Source organism: Ranitomeya imitator, chromosome 3, assembly GCF_032444005.1.
Source record: "Ranitomeya imitator isolate aRanImi1 chromosome 3, aRanImi1.pri, whole genome shotgun sequence".
NCBI lineage: Eukaryota > Metazoa > Chordata > Amphibia > Anura > Dendrobatidae > Ranitomeya > Ranitomeya imitator.
In genome coordinates, this window is record NC_091284.1 from 743,743,176 (window position 1) to 743,764,253 (window position 21,078).

The 21,078-nt window shown below is 43.7% G+C and overlaps 1 protein-coding gene across 1 annotated transcript in view; it reads right to left on the minus strand.

Moving 5' to 3' along the window:
* Positions 1-1,051: 1,051 nt before the first annotated feature.
* The window catches only part of LOC138671043 (mitochondrial ornithine transporter 1-like), an 86,803-nt gene continuing 66,776 nt past the window's right edge, over positions 1,052-21,078 (minus strand). The window contains exon 7 of the mRNA XM_069758910.1: positions 1,052-2,304. Within this exon, the coding sequence (XP_069615011.1) occupies positions 2,180-2,304 (125 nt within the window). The 3' untranslated portion in view covers positions 1,052-2,179. The remainder of the gene's footprint in view (positions 2,305-21,078) is intronic.

Here is a 21,078-nt window from a genome sequence, read left to right on the forward strand (position 1 = left end):
CTGGTCTTCACGCTGCGGCTCCGGCGCAGGCGTACTGATTTGCCCTGTTGAGGGCACAGCAAGGTACTGCAGTGCGCAGGTGCTGGGCCTCTCTGACCTTTCGCGGCGCCTGCGCACTGCAGTACTTTGCTCTGCCCTCAACAGGGCAAATCAGTACGCCTGCGCTGGAGCGTGAAGACCAGAAGAGGACGTCATCTCATGAAGATGGGAGGCGCCGGACCCGGACCAACAGTGGGAACGCCACTGGGTGAGTATAATCTAACGTCTTTTTCTCATCTTTCAGTATACATCAGAGGCTTTTCTACAGCATTACAGAATGCTGTAGATAAGCCCCTGATGCCGGTGGGCTTACCTCACCCGCGATTTTGTGGGCGACAGGTTCCCTTTAATTATAATGGGACAATGTTTCAAAATAAAACATCTTCTACATGAAATGTAGACAGAAATGTAAACAGGACGTCAATGACCCGTAAAAGCGCAAGCACAGCGCGAAACGGCCATCGTCTTTTCCTGCTCACACACAGCTCCGTTCCTCACTCTCTCAGCCATGAACTTTTATGAAGATTAAAAAAAAAAAAGAATTTCAGATTGGTGAGTGCCTTCTATTTCTTTTCTCACATGTACAAGAGGACTATCATGTTTTTTCTGGAAGAGCACCCAAGATTGAAAAGTATGGCAAACAACCATTCAAGTTGTATTTTACACCTGTCATCATATTGAGCAGCCCAGTAGTTTTTGGCAGTGCCATCTGTTTCTGTCTTCTTGGTATTCTTATTAATTTATAATTTAACATTAGGAGATGCCGTCGCTTTTGGCTAGTTACTACTTTACGGTAAGTAATGCGCTTGCAATACTAAGCATAACCACATGGAGTGCTGTTACAAAACATAAATCTAGCAGCAGAGATTACGCTTTGCGGTAATTACAGTAATGTAGTCTCTATTCGATATGGTAGACTCAATTTAAAGAAAACATGACAGGTTTGATGAGTCGTAGTGGATAGATTTATAATCGAAATAATGCCTATCAGCTTTCCATTTTTTTCCTTTTTACTGGGTAGCACACAACAGCAGGCTAAGCTATTCTGTGTGAATGGAGCATTACATATTGACCTGTATACGTTACTTATCAACACAGAAACCGTATTCTTAAAATGTTAAGCATGGGTTATGTTTTACATCACTCTAATGAAGAATGTTTGGAAAATAATGCTTATAGAGGTAGGATTCACCCGCTCTTGTCGCTTCTTATCATAGAAAATGGGTCCGTGTTCTATCATACCCTATATTCTACCCTTTTTTGACAACTAAAATATATTATTCTAAAATATTTTTTCTTCTAAATTTATCTATTTCACAACATATAAACGGCATTTATACATCATCCAATTTAAGCTGAGGAATCAGATTTAAAAAAAAAAACCAACAACTTTAGATGGAGAATCTTTATAAGATTCAAATGTGATATTCTTGAACATCTTTTAGTACCTCAGTCTCCATCTTGGACTAGTAGATCTCCCTCACAGACTTCGCGAAGGCAATTTTTGGAATCTTGGGAGTTACCTCCTTGAGTATGACACAGTATCAATAGCTCATATCAAAATATCAGGCAAGATAATTTACCGTCATGGGTTTGTTCTTTGCATTTGGTCTATGAATGTTCTTTTCTTTCTTATGTTTTTACACTATCTACACAAATCTCTTGTATTTTCCTTCTTGCATTATAGTAGTAAAGTCAGGAATCCTGAGACCTTTCTGTGACTTACAGGTTCTCTGAGAACCTTCCTAGGTAACATTATATGAAAACCTAAATAAACCCACAGACTACTCTGTGATAACCTAAATAAACCCACAGACTACTCTGTGATAACCTAAATAAACCCACAGACTACTCCCCCGATAACATCATTCTTCTAAAATCACCAATTGTCCACCTTTTTGGAAGGAGGTCACGGTAACGGTTGAAGTTTCCAATCAATATGATGACCTATTTTACCTTCATGGATCGATACCATAACTTACCTATACACCCTGCATAACCATAAAGAATATTATTTGCTAAAATAAGAACTCTCGATAGATACCAATGAGTATTTAGCACCAGTTGTGATGTGTCACATGAGTGACATGTTCATTGCCCTGAGATGATGAGTAGCCTCGCTGGCAAGGTGAGCTGAAGGTCAAAATGAGTCAAGCTGCTGCATCATTAGCTTCCTGCTATACTCATAGGCCAGGAACAAAGCACCATTGGCTGGGAATGCACGGATCAGTGTAGGCTTTAGTCCCGAATATAATGCCAAAATTCCTGTAAAGATATAAAAAGACAAAAAATTATGAAATTGTAAGTTTTAAATTCTTCTGGGCATGGACAAATACAAAACTTAAAGATCTGATGAATATATTCTTTACTACTTTTTCATTTTTTGGTATTATACTCATACATTGTGCTTAGAACAGAATATACAGAAAAAAAAAATCAGTCTTAGTATATACAAATATTATTCTATCTCATCTTATCCCAAAATTTTTTTAATATGACAACACTGGGCCCCATATTGCTTATGTTAGTGTGAGCAGCCTGCGTGGCCTAAACGTTCTACCATGGGATGCAGCGTCTCCAGATTTGTCTCCCACATCTAGAACACCATTGGTTGGCAATTGCAAGGGAAGCTGCCAGCAGTGGATCTTGATGATTTGCTGCCCAAGTACATTCAGTGTGGCAGAATATTTCTCAGACAACCATTATATTCTCACTGGTAGCAGCCGATGCTGTAAGTGCAGGGATTTCTGTGTGTAACGATCATACTCAATACTGAGTAAATTGAGATGTTTTGAACATTTTGTTTCCATATTTTCATCATTTATTGTATGTATTACTTCTTCCACATTTATGTCGGTACGGTGCCGTCACAAAGCGTCGGCGCGACGTACCGACGTACGTTTGTGAGTTTGTGCATAGCAGCGGACGCAGTATTTCAACGCGTCCGCTGCCCATTCTAAAGTCCCGGGGAGGAGAGAGAGATCTCCGCCCGGGCATGCGCAGTTAAAAATGCAGGATGCAACGTACAAAAAAAGTTCCCTTGAACGTTTTTTCAAAACAAAGGCCCGCGAAAACCCGACGCATCCAGTGGACGACGCATGCATTGTATGGCCATACATCACAATGCGTCGCTAATGCAAGTCTATGGTGCAAAAACGCATCCTGCGGGAAACTTTGCAGGATGCGTTTTTTCTCCAAAACGACGCATTGTGACGGTTCCAAAACAACGGAAATGTGAAAGAGGCCTAACTTGTCTATCCATCCTGTGATATCCATAATACCACAACTTTTTATTCTTAGTTTTACATCAATCTCATGTATGCATTTCCTATGTATCTTAATTTTACTTAGTTGTCTGTCTCATATATGTATAAATACAAATCTTTCGAAGGTGACATTGACTCAGATAACACATCACTAGGATATTATGGTATGAAAAAGTGAAAAGCCAAAGCTAACCTGAAATTGGTCCGTGTCCGATGCAATCTTACATCATCATAATCCTATTAAGTGTGATAACCATCTGCTTGGCCGTCTACTTGTAGTGACCGCCTTGGGGTAATACACATCCGCCTTCGATCAATTCAATAGAAGGCAGATGTGCAGCAACAAGCCCCAGCCACTAAAAGTAGATGGACAAGCTTTGCAATTAATTACTTCCGTCCGGCAGCCGCCTGCACCGATAACAGGTGATCGTCAGCGGTGCCGAGTGCCGGACCCCGGCTGATCAGACATTGACACCCTACCCTAATAAGGCATCAATGTAAAAGTAGTGGACAACCACTTTAAGATGTGAGTCATAATACATCTGCGTGTCCTCTATATATCTACTTCATATATATTTATATAGCTCTTAGTGATGAGAGAGTATACTCGTTGCTCAGGTTTTCCAGAGCACGCTCGGGTGGTCTCCGAGTATTTATGACTGTTCGGAGATTAAGTTTTCATCTCCGCAGCTCAATGATTTACAGCTACTAGCCAGGCTGAGTACATGTGGGGGTTGCCTGGTTGCTAGGGAATCTCCACATGTAATCAAGCAGGCTAGTAGCTGTAAATCATTCAGCTGAGGCGATGAAAACTAAATCTCCGAGCAGTCATAAATACTCGGAGACCACCCGAGCGCGCTCTGGAAAACCCGAGAAACGAGTAAACTCGCCCATCACTAATAGCTCTCTCATATATAAATGCATTATCTATCTATGGCTTGAAAAAGGTTCTGTGAACTGAAACGTTGCCACATAGGCTTATTAAAGTCCACCTTTCTTTTGCATTTTTTGGAGTGCTGCGTCTCTTTTATTATTTCATATCTATCTACAAAAATGTAGGTGCAGCACTAGGGAAGGCAAAAACTATACCGTAAGTGGGTGCAAAGCCTCCCAGGCAAAACCAAACCTCAACTTATGTCCAAAAGATGAAGGCAGCGCTCCAAAATCCAATGTTCAGTGGTTTATTGACCCATGATAACAAGGAGATTTTTCGATCCAAGTGTTGACAAAGTTTCACACGTGGAACGAAACGTCACTTTATCATTGGTCAATAAACCACTGTATATTGGACTTTGGAGCGCTGCCTTCATCTTTTGGACTCTATCTATCTATCTATCTATCTATCTATCTATCTATCTATCTATCTATCTATCTATCTATCTATCTATCTATCTATCTATCTATCTATCATCTATCTATCTCACAGTGGCTCAGTGGTTAGCACAGCAGCCTTGCAGCGCTGGAGTCCTGGGTTCAAACCCCACCAAGGACACCATCTGCAAAGAGTTTGTATGTTCTTTGCGTGGGTTTTCTCTGGGTACTCCGGTTTCCTCCCACATTCCAAAGACATACTGATAGGGAATTTAGATTGTGAGCCCCGTCGGGGACAGTGATGATAATGTGTGCAACCTGTAAAGCGCTGCGGAATATGTTAGCGCTATATAAAGATTATTATTATTATCTATCTATCACAAACTGGCCTAAAGACCCCCTTATAAATTAGACTATCATTGGTGGGATGTATGGGGTCCTCCTGATTCTCGGCAGGGCTGTGGAGTCGGAGACACTCAAATCACTCAAAAGACTGAGAATATCAAATGAACAGGAAATGTCTTTCAAGTATTTTTAAGCGCGTGTTTTTTTTTTTTTTTAAATTCGTTTATTGATTTCAGGAAAGATCATACACATTTTGCTCGTATTCATCATTTTCCATTAATTACAGGAAATTAACATACATAGCCATGTATAAGATATTATAAAGATAATAAATTGTGCATGTTGATCATTAATGCCTTATTTTAAAATTTTAACTGTAACTACATTAACTTCTAATAAAGCCTCTAATACAAACGTAATGCCGCTTACAAAGAAGAGTTCTAAATACACCCCGCTCTGTTGGTAACTAATATCTAGAGAATCATACACCCTTTTCTTATGCGTATATTAAGTCCTTTTAACTTATACAGTGTGACAAGATGAATTCCACCTTCCCCATATCTTCTCGAATTTAGTTGGACAACCCCTATTCTGATACAGCGTCCGCTCGTATGGAATAATTGAATTTATTAAGTCAACCCATGCTCTAAGAGATGGACTAGAGCCTCCCATCCAACGCAGTGCCAACACCTTTCGTGCCATGAACAGTGACTCCCTCAGAAATATTCCTGTGTGGTGATCCCAAGCCTCCGCCTCCCATACTCCAAACAAACACACCAGTGGCTCAAGTGGAACAGGGATCGACACCAAAGATGTCAATAGTGCCGTCACTTCTCTCCAATATTGAAAAATAACAGGACATTTCCATATCATATGAATAAAATCTGCGTCACTAGAGTGACATCTCAGTTTGTTGAATGAAGACGGCCCATTTTAAAAAGACGAATCGGGGTCAAATAAGATTGATAAATTATATATAATTGGATCATCTTATTATTGATTGATGGGGAGACCTTAGTTGGAGATTCCAAGATTTCATCCCATTCTTCTCCTAATGTATCCGGAAGAAGTCTCCCCCATTTTCCCTTAATTGAATCTATAGCAGATACTTCGCCTATGGAAATCAGATAGGTGTATAAAGAGGAAATGAGTCCCTGAGGGCCCTGTGAATTAAGAAGCTGTTCTACCCTGTATGCACACATGGATTTTTCCTCTCTGAACCCTGTTCACACAAGTTATATACAGATGATCAGGTTTTTAAATACATCAGATAGGGATTGCATACATTAGTTAGGACTGCTCTGATAAGGGTATACCGTGAAGATTGGTAGAGCAGCTTAGTATACATTTTTTGCAAAAAACGTATCAACCAAATACCCTGTTTTTTACATCTTTTACTAGCACTTGCGGATTACTGCAACATTTTTTCAAACTGAGTGTTTTTGGTTTTACTATTCTCTTTTGTGTCTTCAGGTTTCTTGGTGGTGTGTGAACATGATCATACAGACTTGTTCACTGTGCAAGTAGCCCATGTGTTCCTGTTTCCATAATTGTTCTCTTGTGTCTACAAGACTGGGGAGTTCCACCACTCCTCTTGGGCTATCTGCACAAAAGCTGTTCTACCCTGTATGCACACATGGATTTTTCCTCTCTGAACCCTGTTCACACAAGTTATATACAGATGATCAGGTTTTTAAATACATCAGATAGGGATTGCATACATTAGTTAGGACTGCTCTGATAAGGGTATACCGTGAAGATTGGTAGAGCAGCTTAGTATACATTTTTTGCAAAAAACGTATCAACCAAATACCCTGTTTTTTACATCTTTTACTAGCACTTGCGGATTACTGCAACATTTTTTCAAACTGAGTGTTTTTTGTTTTACTATTCTCTTTTGTGTCTTCAGGTTTCTTGGTGGTGTGTGAACATGATCATACAGACTTGTTCACTGTGCAAGTAGCCCATGTGTTCCTGTTTCAAGAATTCCTATTAACGGCAGAGTTGAAATAGCTCGACCCGCACCCGTATTTCGTACATGTGATTGGAAGGCAGATCTTAGTTGCAGGTAGCGGAAAAATTGAGACTTCGGTATATTATGAGTGTTTTGTAATTGTTCAAAAGAAACAAAAGGCACATTCGTGTGCCTTGTTATCTGCTCATGGTTAATGTAATTGTCTATATTTGCCCCGTATTCACATGTAAAGCGCCATGGAATAAATGGCGCTATTAAAATGTATAATAATAATAATAATAATAATAACAAAAACCCCCCGGCTATGTATATTGCTCACCGTGAGAACGCCATATGATATCCAAAATTCGGTAGACGGGTGACCCAATAATCCCGGAAAGTAACCATTATTCCATAACGGCATTTCGGCTGCTATATCTACATATTGTGTCACTTTTTTAATTTGTCTCCATATTGATCGTGCCAGGCGAAGCAAAGGAAGCAAACGAGGGACAGCAATTTTCTCCATCTCTAAAAAACCCAGCGGGCAATCAACTTTAGCTGAATGTAATATATGGCTTTCAGAGTTGGGGAGAGACCTCCCGGGCATCCACTCACTTATCATTTTGGCCTGTCCAGCAAGGTAATACAGATAGAAGTCCGGCAAAGCCGCCCCGCCCGCCCGCTTAGGTCTCTGCAGAGTGGATAATCTAAGTCTAGGCCTAGCCTTCCCCCATATGAAGGATGTAGTAAGGGAGTTTAGGGTTGCAAAGAAAGATTTAGGTATTGAAACGGCACTATGTTGAAAACAATAGCTCAGTTTTGGGAGTAAAATCATTTTGATCAGATTAATACGACCAGCTACCGATAGCGGGAGCTTGTCCCAGGTAGCATATTTAAATTTAACCACGTCAATTAGTGGATATATATTGAGATGTAGATCTAGGTGACTGCGCTGGGTCATATGTAACCCGAGGTACTTAAAATTGGAGACAATGCGCAGCAACGAGAGGGTTTCAAGGTTTGGCATTGGGGTATGGGAGAGAGGCATCAGAGCAGACTTATCCCAGTTTATATATAGGCCAGAAAACTTACTAAATTTATCAATCATCGTTATTACTTTTGGTAATGTATCTTCCGTCTGGTCCATAAACACCACCATATCATCAGCATATAGACCTATAGTGTCCACCCGATCAGCAATATGTATCCCTTTAATATCTACAGAGGACCTCATCCGTATTGCCAAGGCTTCTATTGCCAAGGCAAATAAGGCTGGGGAGAGAGGGCATCCCTGGCGAGTTCCCCTATGCAAAGAAAATGGTGCAGACATAGAGCCGTTTACCACCATTCGCGCCCCAGGCTTCGCATATAATGTACCTATCCCTCTCAGAAATTTATTCCCAAACCCATATTTCTGTAGACATGCAATTAAAAAAGACCACTCAAGGGAATCAAAAGCCTTGGCTGCGTCCAGCGAAGCCAATGCCCATTTATTGTTTGGTTCTAGTGTACTATATTGAATAACCGATTGCACCCGCCTGATATTAATAGAGGTATTTTTCCCGGGCATAAAACCAGTTTGATCTGGGTGTATGAGATCCAATATGATCGTATTCAGTCTGGTAGCTAGAATTTTCGTAAAAATCTTATAGTCAACATTCACCAAAGAAATTGGTCTATATGACCCACAATCCAGAGGATCTTTCCCTTCCTTCCTGAGCACGACAATATTAGCATCATAAAATGTTTCAGGTACAGATTCACCCTCCCATATTCCCCTAAGTACCTTTAGCAATATAGGTGCCAATTTATCACGGTATTTCCTGTAAAATTCAATTGGAAACCCATCAGGTCCCGGGGCCTTCCCAGTAGCCATATCTGCCATTGCATGTTCTACCTCTTCCAGGGTAAATTCAGCCTCCATAAGAGCTCGTTGGGATGGGCTTAGCAAGGGGAATGTTATATCTGATAGATAATCCAAGCATTCATCAACATCAAAACCACTTTTAGATTTGTACAGTGAAATGTAGTAATCGTAAAAGCTCTGAAGTATTTTATCATTAGAGGATACCAACGAGCCATCAGACGCCCGGATCTGCAATATTGTGTTGGAGGTGTTATGTTGGCGCACCAAGAAGGCCAGGAGTGTGCTGGCTTGATTGCCCAGCTCAAAATAGGACTGCCGAGTGAAAAATAATTTGCGTTTTGACTTAGCATCTGCATGTTGGGTATATAATCTCTGGGAGCCATTCAATTCTATTACTGCTGGACTGATTGGCTATATAAGTGGCCTCCGAGTCTTTTAATCTTTGCTCTATCTCCTCGTCCTCCCTCGCCGTTACCCTCTTGATGTAGGAAATAGTTGAGGACAAGCATCCTCTCAGGTATGCCTTCAGGGTATCCCACAATAGACCAAAGTTTTGGAGTTCCGAATGTGTTAGAGTAAAATCATTCAACTGATCAACCGTCCTATCACTAGAGTCTATCAATTTCAACCAGAAGGGATTCAGTTTCCAGAACCCATTACTATTATCGGATTGCTCATATTTAAGTTTAAGAATAATTGGACTATGGTCCGAGATCCCCCGATTACCATGTTCAATGCTATCCACCCGTAATGCCAACTCACTTGACCCAAATATATAGTCTATTCTAGATAGAGATTGTCTAGTTGACGAGTGGCAGGTGTACCCTCTAACTTCCGGATGATTTATTCTCCATAAATCTAGCCACCCACTCCCTTCCATAAACAATGCTAATTGAGAGGGTTGTTGAGGTAAAGCGTCCCCTGGTGTTACGTCATCCAGTCTCAATCTATCCATGGATTGATTCATAACTAAATTAAAGTCCCCCATACAAATAACTTTGGCTTCCGGATATTTTAAGGAGAAGCCTAGAGCCATACGGAGGATTGACACATTGACAGGAGGAGGATTATAGATGCACAACAACACATACTCTCGTGAATTAATAAATGCATGCACAAAGACGAAGCGGCCCTCCGGATCACGTCTCGCCTCCCTGGCCTCCCACCTGACCTCCTTGTGTATCAGCAGAGAAACCCCTCTAGAGTAGCTAGTGTGGAATGTGTGCAAGGACCATTGTACCCATGGTTTCTGCATACATCGAACTGTGTCCCTTGTTAAATGTGTCTCTATTAGTGCCACAACATGAGGGTGGTATTTTTTTATCTGCGAAAACACCTTAATTTTCTTTCGTGGGGTTTTTATACCTCGTATGTTCCAGGTCATACATATAATTTCAGCCCCCATGTTCACTCTTAAAGGGAAAATGAATGCATATCATTACTATTCGGGTGTAGTTCAGCGGCATCGCATAGAGCAAAGAGTCAGCATTAGCGGCAACCATATCTAGTAAACAACCAAATCTAATACATAAAACCAAACTGAACAAAACTTGAACAATAGGGGAGTATATTTCCATACTCCCACAGTCAAATTGAAAAAGGGATACCCTCACTGGATTCAGTGTCCGGTATTGTTGACATTCCCTGCACCCAAACAGAGAGCTCTATCTATACTGCTATTAGTCAGGGAGTCCAGGTTAGGAGTTCTCCGCATTCGATCCCACACGGGACCGCAGCCACTCGATCGCCTCCGCTGGATCTGTGAAAAATAAGGAGGAGCCTTTATAAACAATACGGAGCCGGGCCGGATACAGCATAGAGTAGACGATGTTCCTCTCTCTAAGTTGCTTCTTGACATCCATAAATCGTGCCCGCTGCTTTTGAAGCTCCATGGAAAAATCTGGAAAGATCGATATGGTAGCATTATCGAATTTAATGAGGCCCCTCTGTCGCGCCAAGCGGAGGATGGTGTCTCTGTCTCTACAATTAAGGAGACGCGCCAGAAAGGGTCGCGGAGGGGCTCCAGGAGGGAGAGGTCTCGTCGGGACCCTATGGGCCCTCTCCACCGAAAATGTTGAGGAGAATCCATCTCCCAATGTAGACTTAAGCCATTCCTCCAGAAATTGCTCAGGCTGCTGGCCCTCTGACCGCTCCGGGAGACCTATGATACGGATATTATTGCGGCGCAGTCTATTTTCTAAGTCGTCTGCCTTTTGCTTCCAGGCATTCGCGGATCCAGCAGCTTTATTCAGTTTAGCTTCCATAGGGGTGATAGTGTCCTCTATATGAGACACCCTCGTTTCAACCTCCGAGATGCGCCCTCTCATAGCTTGCATGTCATGTCTCAAGCGCCCCACCTCAGTATGTACATCCTCTATTTTCTCCGTGAGAGATGATCTAGTGAGAGATATAGCTTGCATCAACTGCTCTGATGCCTGTTTAAGAGTCAGTTCATCCTCTCCTCGTTCCCATCAGAGGGGTGACCTTTACGCTGAGATGGTGCGGGGTTATTTCTAAGACTGCGCACATTATCAGGAGGATCATCCTTGGCATATTTTTTTAATTTTTCAGCAGCTGCAGCTCCTCTAGGGTGCTGCATGGTGAGTGTTCACAAGGAGATTATGCAAAGCGACCTCAGATGCAATTATGGGGAAGTTCAGAGTCACTTGTAACACGCAGGCCGTGTAATTTCACAGTTACCCCCGGGGAAGCAGCTAGAAAGGGGTTAATCCCTGTGGTACTATGGCACTGGTAGGGAAAATGTCCACCCGACAGGGGGGCGCAGGTCCCACTTTTTCAGGGCACACACTGTACCACCCCTACTTCTTCAGGCACCCATTCACCGCCCAGCGCCGCTGATGTGATTAAAAGTGCAACTCCCTATCTGCCAGGGTGTGCGCTATATTAATGGCCGCTGCCCCAGGCACATACCGAGACCTGCCAGTCCTCACCGCTCCTGCGTGCAAGCTTCCCGCCTCTCTCCATCACCATTCACCGCCGCTACTTCTAAGATGAGAGGGATCCAACAGAGAGCAGCGCTATGTTTCGTGCGCCCTCCCTGCTCCCTCATGCAGGTGTCCCGCCGCTCTCACCAGCGCGGCCAGCCGCCGCCGCCTCCGGGATGATAGGGGGCTCAGCTCCAGTAATTGGCAGCACCGCGTCCTGTGCTCCCTGGCGCGTGCTCTGAAAATGGCCGCTGTCACCTGCGGGGATCTCCTGCCAGCTCCGGTTCCCGCGGCTCCCGACTCCACGGATCTCTGCAGCGGTCTCCCAAAAGATCCAGGGGACTCTCTGGTATGTAGGGCTCAGATTTGGGTTGGTACCGCTCGGTACCATTCAGTATTTATGGCAGATATGTCTCAGGATGTACGGAGCTCTCCTAAGATGCTTCCGTCTTCTTCGGCTACATAGCCACGCCCCCAAGCGCGTGTTTTTTTGGGAGTTAAAAAAAAAAAATCTAAAAAACACTCAGTGTGGACATACCCTCAGGCTATGTTATTATTATTATTTGTTGTTATAGCGCCATTTATTCCATGGCGCTTTACATGTGAGGAGGGGTATACATAATAAAAACAAGTACAATAATCTTAAACAATACAAGTCATAACTGGTACAGGAGGAGTGAGGACCCTACCCGCGAGGGGTCACAATCTACAAGGGATGGGTGAGGATACAGTAGGCGAGGATAGAACTGCAGTGGTTTGGTCGATCGGTGGTTACTGCAGGTTGTAGGCTTGTCAGAACAGGTGCGTCTTCAGGTTCTTTTTGAAGGTTTCGATGGTAGGCGAGAGTCTGATGTGTTGTGGTAGAGGGTTCCAGAGTAGGGGTGATGCGCGAGAGAAGTCTTGTATACGATTGTGGGAAGAGGAGATAAGAGGGGAGTAGAGAAGGAGATTTTGTGAGGATTGGAGGTTGCGTATAGGTAAGTACGAGGGAGACGAGGTCACAGATGTATGGAGGAGACAGGTTGTGGATGGCTTTGTACGCCATGGTTAGGGTTTTGTAGTGGAGTCTTTGGGTAATGGGGAGCCAGTGAAGGGATTGACAGAGGGGAGAGGCCGGGGAATAGCGGCGGGACAGGTGGGTTAGTCGGGCAGCAGAGTTTAGAATATATTGGAGGGGTGCGAGAGTGTTAGAGGGGAGGCCACAGAGCAGGAGGTTACAGTAGTCCAGGCGGGAGATGATTAGGGCATGGACTAGGGTTTTTGCAGATTCTTGGTTGAGGAATGAACGGATTCGTGAAATATTTTTGAGTTGAAGTCGGCAGGAAGTGGAAAGGGCTTGGATATGTGGTTTGAAGGAGAGATCAGCGTCAAGGATTACCCCGAGGCAGTGAGCTTGTGGGACTGGGGAGAGTGGGCAGCCGTTTACTGTAATGGATAGGTTCGTTGGGGGGGGGGGGTCGCGTGAGATGGAGGAAAGATGATGAATTCTGTTTTGTCCATGTTAAGTTTCAGAAAGCTATGTGCACACGTTCAGGTTTTTTCGCGCTAAAAACACTATAAAAACTCATTAAAACCGCATACATTATGCATTCTATCATTTAGAATGCATTCTGCATGTTTTGTGCACATGGATGCGTTTTTTTCCGTGAAAAAAATGCATCGTGGTAAAAAAATGAGCATGTTCATTATTTTTGCGGATTTTCTGCGTTCTTCCCGCAATTCTATGCATTTGGGAAAAAACACACAAAAAACGCGTCAAAAAGCGCGAAAAAAACACATGCGGATTTCTGGCAGGAATGTCCGGTTTTTGTCAGGAAAATTTCTGCAAGAAATCCTGATGTGTGCACATACCCTTAAACCAATCAAGGCCAGTAGTTTTTTCTTTTTCTTACATGTTTGATGACATCTATAGAACCTTTTTCTTTGGTAGAAAGCATTGTGAGCCTGTTGACAAGTCATATCCTGTATGTGTTATATGTCCCAGATTTCTGGCATAACTTTCTTCTTCTACGTCCTTCTTACAATATCGGCACAGTCATTACTGAAGTCGAGAACATTTTTTAATGCAACCATTCATTTAATTTACATATGTTGTAATAAATACATAATTGTGGGTTAATTACTAATCAAGTTATGATTTATTTTATTCGCTTATATAGCACCATTAATTTCAACTGCGCTTTATAGACATCATCATCCCTGTCCCCATTGGGGCTCACAATCTAGACTCCATATAAGTATGTCTTTGGTATGTGGGAGGAAACAGGAGAACCCGGAGGAAACACGGGGAGAACATACAAACTCCTTGCAGATGTCCTTGGTGTGATCTGAACCCCGGACCCAAGCGATGTAAGGGTACAGTGCTAACCACTGAGTCACCCAGTGCTGCCCTATGGTTCTAAGGGCCCCTTTCCACTTGTGTGAGAAAAAAGCGGTCCGATTTACGGACCGAAAAAACGGATGTAACGTGTGCGATTGTCATGCGAGTGTCATGCGAGTGTAATGCGATTTTTTAATCGCATCATCCGTTTTTACATCCGTATGCATTCCTTTTTTTTTCTCTGCAACTATTTTTATACAGTCATTTACAGGACTATTTACAGTGTTCTGTGCCACAGAATGGTAAGGTATCCGTAAAAAACGGATGGAATACGGATGGTCCGTATTCCATGCGTTTTTTTCTCTCGCACCCATTGACTTGCATTGGCGAGTCTCGTCCGAGAATCTCAGCAATACGCAGCATGCTGCGATTTTTTTCTCAGCCGACACAGATTTTTCTCAGTCCGATTTCGGCTGGGAAAAAAATCGCAAATGGAATGTCACCTATTGAAAAACATTGGTCCGAGTGCAATCCGATTTTTTATCAGATTGCACTCGTCCGTTTTTCTCACAAGTGGAAAGGGGCCCTAAGACTGATACTATTAATGATGCAAAGTCTGACAATATTTAGAATAATTATCACTTTTATTAGCAGTATATGAAAAAATATGGTGCTCTTTACTTTTTCTTGGACCAGCAATATATCAGGAAAAGCCATCAGCTTTCATGTGATTTTGATCCTTATCTAAAATGCAGATTATGTGACTAAGGCCGGAGTCACACTACAGCGAGATACGGCCGAGTCTCGCAGGTTAAAACCAAGCTCTGGCACCGGCACTCCGGAGCGTGCAGCTCCATGTATTGCTATGCGGCCGCACGCTCAGCTCTGGAGTGCCGGTACCAGAGCTTGGTTTTAACCTGCGCGACTCGGCCGTATCTCGCTGTGTGTGATCGCCCTCGCCAAGATGATTATTAATGGGTTGTTCCATTACTCTCAGACCAGGGTCACACTGGCGTAGATTCTCTCATGCGGTAGAATCATATTATGATACTGACACTAGGCTCAAACTCTGCTCGAGCGTGGGGCGAGTGTCATCTTAGTGTGATCCAATTCTCTGGCATGAGAGAACCGGAGCACAGGTGTGAAGACGGAGAACAAGATTTCTCTATCTTCTTCATTGTCTGTGTAAATCGGACTATACTCGGATGTCATCCAAGTGCAGTCCGATGTTTCACGCTCATCCTTAGACATGTATGGGTGCGCATGGTCCGATCTGCGGAGCCCCTTGCAGCAGGCTGAGATCGGCATGAGAAAATAATGAAATTAATCATCGATCTGCACTGCCCCATAGTATAACAACAGACTGAGTGCAATCTGATAAAACATCATATCGCACTCGTCCGAGTTACACGCCAGTGTGAGCGAGCCCTTACACTGAGGACTTATCTATTGATCATCATCAACATCAGATCGGTGGGGGTCCAATGCTCAGCAACCACAGTGATCAGCTGTTCTCAGAGGTTAAGAGTTGTTGGCTGAAGATTTAATTTGATTCCTAATAATTACACCTTCAAAATTGTTCACTTGCTTGTGTGCCATAAGGAACTATTCATGAAAAAAGAAAAAAGGTGAACAACGCCATCTACTGCTCAGAAGCGCTTATGACTTCTTAAAGGGGCTGCATTGTTTAGGAAATCCATTTTGTTCTACCCATTCATAGAACTGTACTTTAGTACTTTCATTTCTTTACTAATGTGGAAAGTGGTTACAAAAACGTTCTTGCTCTGGAGGACGTGTTCTGTACTGCGCCAACAACCTACTTATCTGAATGGACACGATGCGATGCTCACCTTGCCCTGCGGAGGCGCTGTAAGAAAATACAACACTTAACCTAGGTTCATATTAGCGTATTTGTGCGCAGCGTATCATCTGCATGCGCAAACGCATGCCAAAACGCATTTAAACGCATGCTTACGCTGCATTTTTATCCGCATCAGCTTACACATGACCCTTAAAAAAAACCACTGTGTGCGCATGCGTTTTTGCCAGCGTTTGCGTTATGCGCATGCTTTCAATATTTCCTGGAGGGCGTGTCTCAATCGGTTCCTGGACATGCGCAGCCCGAAGTATGCGAGCGCATCGAACACATGTCCTTGCATACCAATGCGTCCCCAGACAGTAATGCATTGTTTTGATGCACTCATCCGCATACAAACTAATGCCAATGCCTGTCCCTGCGTACACAATGTTAGATATAGGTACGCAAGACGCATGCGGATCTTAGGAATGGAGTACGCAGGCCTATGCTGCCCACAGATACGCTTATGTGAACCCGACCTTTCTGACCGTGTTCTCCAGATTAAATCAGAAACTGTACAAGAGTATGTGCACATAGCGTCTCTAAGATGAGTTTTTTAAGGCAAAGACGCTTAAGGAAAAGTCCAAAGGACCTCTCCTGAAGTATCTTCTCCGGCGTGTTTGTAGCCATTCCTGCATTGTGAATATCTTCTGTACACTACACCTCACTCTCTAGCTTATCCCCTGCATTTGTGAGCTGTAATTCTCCATGTCTAGTCACCTCCATTTTAGATGCGATGCATTTCTCATTTGCTGTGGTCTGGCGTCATCTAATGGTGAAAGTGTGCAATGACTCATAATTATTGTTTTGTAAGGATCTGAGATGTGACTCCGGTGTCCTACTGGCCAGCTCCTAGTCACATGGTTAATAGGAGGAGCAGTTTTCCAGGCAATTCTAGAATGTTCTTTAGGCCAGTCTCACACGTCCAGATAATTCCGGTACCGGAAAAATCGGTACCGGAATTATCCGTGTCCGTGTGCTCCCGTGGTACATCAGTGTGGCACACGTGCGGCATCCGTGTGCCGACTGGGTACCACACGCACCGTGCAGGAGACAGCGCTACAGTTAAGCGCTGTCCCCTGCATCTGGTGCTGAAGCCGCCATTCATTTAATCTCTCCAGCATCGTTCGCTCCCATAGGGGTGGAGCCGCATATTCATCACTGTAATGGGAGGCACCACGTGACCGCTCATACAGGAGAAGCTGCGGCGAGGACAGGAAGCAGCGCCAGCGAGGGAGCCGGGTAAGTATTTTATTAACAGCGGGGGGGCGCACAGGGGGTGGGAGGAGGTTGGGAACAGGGATCTTTATTTTAAACACCCAAAAAAAAAAAAAAAAAAGATTTTTCATATCTTCTCTCCAGCGAACGATGCTGGAGAGAAGAAATGAATGGCGGCTTCAGCACCAGATGCAGGGGACAGCGCTTAACACATGCTGACATGTGCAGAGACACATTGATTTTAATGTGTCTACGTGAGTCAGTGTCTCCGGTACATGAGGAAACTGTCACCTCACGTACCGGAGCCACTGACGTGTGAAACCGGCCTTAGTCTGAGGGATGCCCACAGGGAGAGCAGAACACACGAGGAGGCTGTTTTCACTACAAGATCTCCTGCAGGCCTAAGGCTATGTGCACACGTATAATGGTCCATTGCGGATTTTTCCACAGCGGAATTGATAAATCTGCAGAGCAAAAATGCTGCGTTTTTGCTGCAGATTTATTGCGGATTTACCGTGGTTCTTCTGCGAATTTCACTGCGGTTTTACAACTGTGTTTTCTATTGGAGCAGGTGTAAAGCCGCTGCAGAATCCGCAGAGAGAAGTGACATGCTGCGGAATGTAAACCGCTGCGTTTCTCAAGGTTTTTTCCGCAGCATGGGCACAGCGTTTTCTGTTTCCCATAGGTTTACATTGAACTGTAAACTCATGGGAAACTGCTGCGGACCCGCAGCTGCGGAAACGCTGTGGATGCGCAGAAAAATCCGCAGCGTGTGCACATACCCTAAGAGCCTGGGTTCCCTTTCTAACCTGTACAGACATCATTCTAAAATCTTTCTGACTGGAATCACTTACAGTATAAGTACTTGTGCACATGCCGCGACACGCTTGTACACTAGTACCCTAGTACAGGTCTATAACCTCTCATTGCTGTGTCTACCTCGTTCTGTAAACTACCAAAAGACACTGTCGAGTGCTCTTAACCCCTTAACCCCCAAGGGTGGTTTGCACGTTAATGACCGGGCCAATTTTTACAATTCTGACCACTGTCCCTTTATGAGGTTATAACTCTGGAACGCTTCAACGGATCCTGGTGATTCTGACATTGTTAGCTCGAGACATATTGTACTTCATGATAGTGGTAACATTTATTTGATATTACCTGCGTTTATTTGTGAAAAAAATAACAGAAATTTGGCAAAAACTTTAAAAATGTCGCAATTTTTCAAATTTGAATTTTTATGCCCTTAAATCACAGAGATATGTCACACAAAATACTTAATAAGTAACATTTCCCTCATGTCTACTTTACATTAGCACAATTTTGGAACCAAAATTTTTTTTTGTTAGGGAGTTATAAGGGTTAAAAGTTGACCAGCAATTTCTCATTTTTACAACACCATTTTTTATTTTAGGGACCACATCTCATTTGAAATTATTTTGAGGGGTCTATATGATAGAAAATACCCAAGTGTGACACCATTCTAAAAACTGCACCCCTCAAGGTGCTCAAAACCACATAAAAGAAGTTTATTAACCCTTCATGTGTTTCACAGGAATTTTTGGAATGTTTAAAAAAAATGAACATTTAACTTTTTTTCACAAAAAAATTTACTTCAGCTCCAATTTGTTTTATATTACCAAGGGTAACAGGAGAAATTGGACCCCAAAAGTTGTTGTAAAATTTGTCCTGAGTACGCTGATACCCCATATGTGGGGGCAAACCACTGTTTGGGCGCATGGCAGAGCTCGGAAGGGAAGGAGTGCCCTTTGACTTTTCAATGCAAAATTGACTGGAATTGAGATGGGACGCCATGTTGCGTCCCTGATGTGCCTAAACATTGAAACCCCTCACAAGTGACACCATTTTGGAAAGAAGACCCCCTAAGGAACTTATCTAGATGTGTTGTGAAAACTTAAAACCTCCAAGTGTTTCACTACATTTTATAACGCAGAGCGGTGAAAATAAAAATTATTTTTTTTTCCACAAAAATTATTTTTTAGCCCCCGGTTTTGTATTTTCCCAAGGTTAACAGGAGAAATTGGACCCCAAAAGTTGTTGTCCAATTTGTCCTGAGTACGCTGATACCCCATAAGTGGGGGGGAACCACCGTTTGGATGCATGGCAGAGCTCGGAAGGGAAGGAGCGCAGTTTGGAATGCAGACTTAGATGGAATGGTCTGCAGGCGTCACATTGCGTTTGCAGAGCCCCTGATATACCTAAACAGTAGAAACTCCCTCCCACAAGTGACCCCATATTGGAAACTAGACCCCCCCAAGGAACTTATCTAGATGTTTTGTGAGAACTTTGAACCTCCAAGTGTTTCACTACAGTTTATAACACAGAGCCGTGAAAATAAAAAATCTTTTTTTTTTCCTCAAAAATTATTGTTTAGCCCCGGTTTTGTATTTTCCCAAGGGTAACAGGAGAAATTGGACCCCAAAAGTTGTTGTCCAATTTGTCCTGAGTACGCTGATACCCCATATGTTTGGGTAAACCCCTGTTTGGGCGCACGGGAGAGCTCGAGAGGGAAGGAGCACCATTTGACATTTTTAATGCAAAATTTGCTGGAATAATAAGCGGATACCATGGCTCTTTGCGAGAACGGGTTAACAATGCCATGAAAGCTGCAATTTACTAAAGCATGTACTGTAATTCGTGCCCCTATTAGCAGCTAATGCAGCTGAAATATGTGAACCCACTTGGACAGATGTCCAAACACACTGTATGGAATAACAGGATTTTTGGTTGCTTACCGTAAAATCTGTTTCTCGGAGCCTTCATTGGGGGACACAGGAACCATGGGTGTATGCTGCTGCCACTAGGAGGCTGACACTATGCAAATAAAAAGTTAGCTCCTCCTCTGCAGTGTACACCCCACCGACAGGAAGTAGGATCTTCAGTTAGTGAGAAAGCAGTAGGAGAAGCAACGTGTAAAAGAGAAGGATAATATAATAATAATAAACTTTATATAGCGCCAACAAAATCCATGGCGCTTCACAGATTAACAGCTTCAAACACTCAGAGTGTTCAAAGAACTCAAACGTAGACAGTAAACAGAGCTGTTCAACTTGGGAGGGTGCTGTGTCCCCCAATGAAGGCTCCGAGAAACAGATTTTACGGTAAGCAACCAAAAATCCTGTTTTCTCTATCGCCTTTCATTGGGGGACACAGGAACCATGGGACGTCCCAAAGCAGTCCCTGGGGTGGGAAAAAACAGACTTCCATCAGGCCAGAGGACTCACCACTGCCGCCTGCAGGATCCTTCTGCCCAGGCTGGAGTCCGCCGTAGTTCAGCGAAACGTGTGGATGGAAGACCAGGTTGCCGCTTTGCAAAGCCGTCGGCGAAAGCCCTGTGACGTACCGCACTGGAAGCGCCGACTGCCCGGGTAGAGTGAGCCTTCATCTCAGGAGGGGGCCCCCTGTGCTTGACCCGGTAAGCTTCCAAAATTGCCATTCTGATCGAGCGAGCAATCGTCGCCTTGGAAGCCGGCAGGCCTCTACGCACGCCATCAGGGATGGCGAAAAGAGAATCCATCTTTCGGAAAGCGGCCGTGCTAGCCAGGGAGATCCTCACTGCCCTGACGAGGTCCAGCCTGTTCAACGATCGCTCCAGAGGATGAGTCGGAGCTGGACAAAAGGAAGGTAGAACGAAGTCCTCGTTGAGGTGGAAAGATGAAAACCACCTCGAGAAAGGAAGGAAGGCGGAGGCCTGGGACCACCTTATCCTGGTGGAAAAATCAAGAAAGGAGGACGGCAGGAAATGGCCGTCAACTCAAAAACGCGGCGGATCGAAGAGATGGACCTGAGAAAAACCACCTTCCGAGATAGAACTGACAGGGAAAACTCCCTGAGAGGCTCAAAGGGGAGAACCCCTAAGAACAACCAACACAACCTTTAAATCCCATGAATCCACAGAGGCCCTGAACGGAGGGACAGCGTGGACTACTCC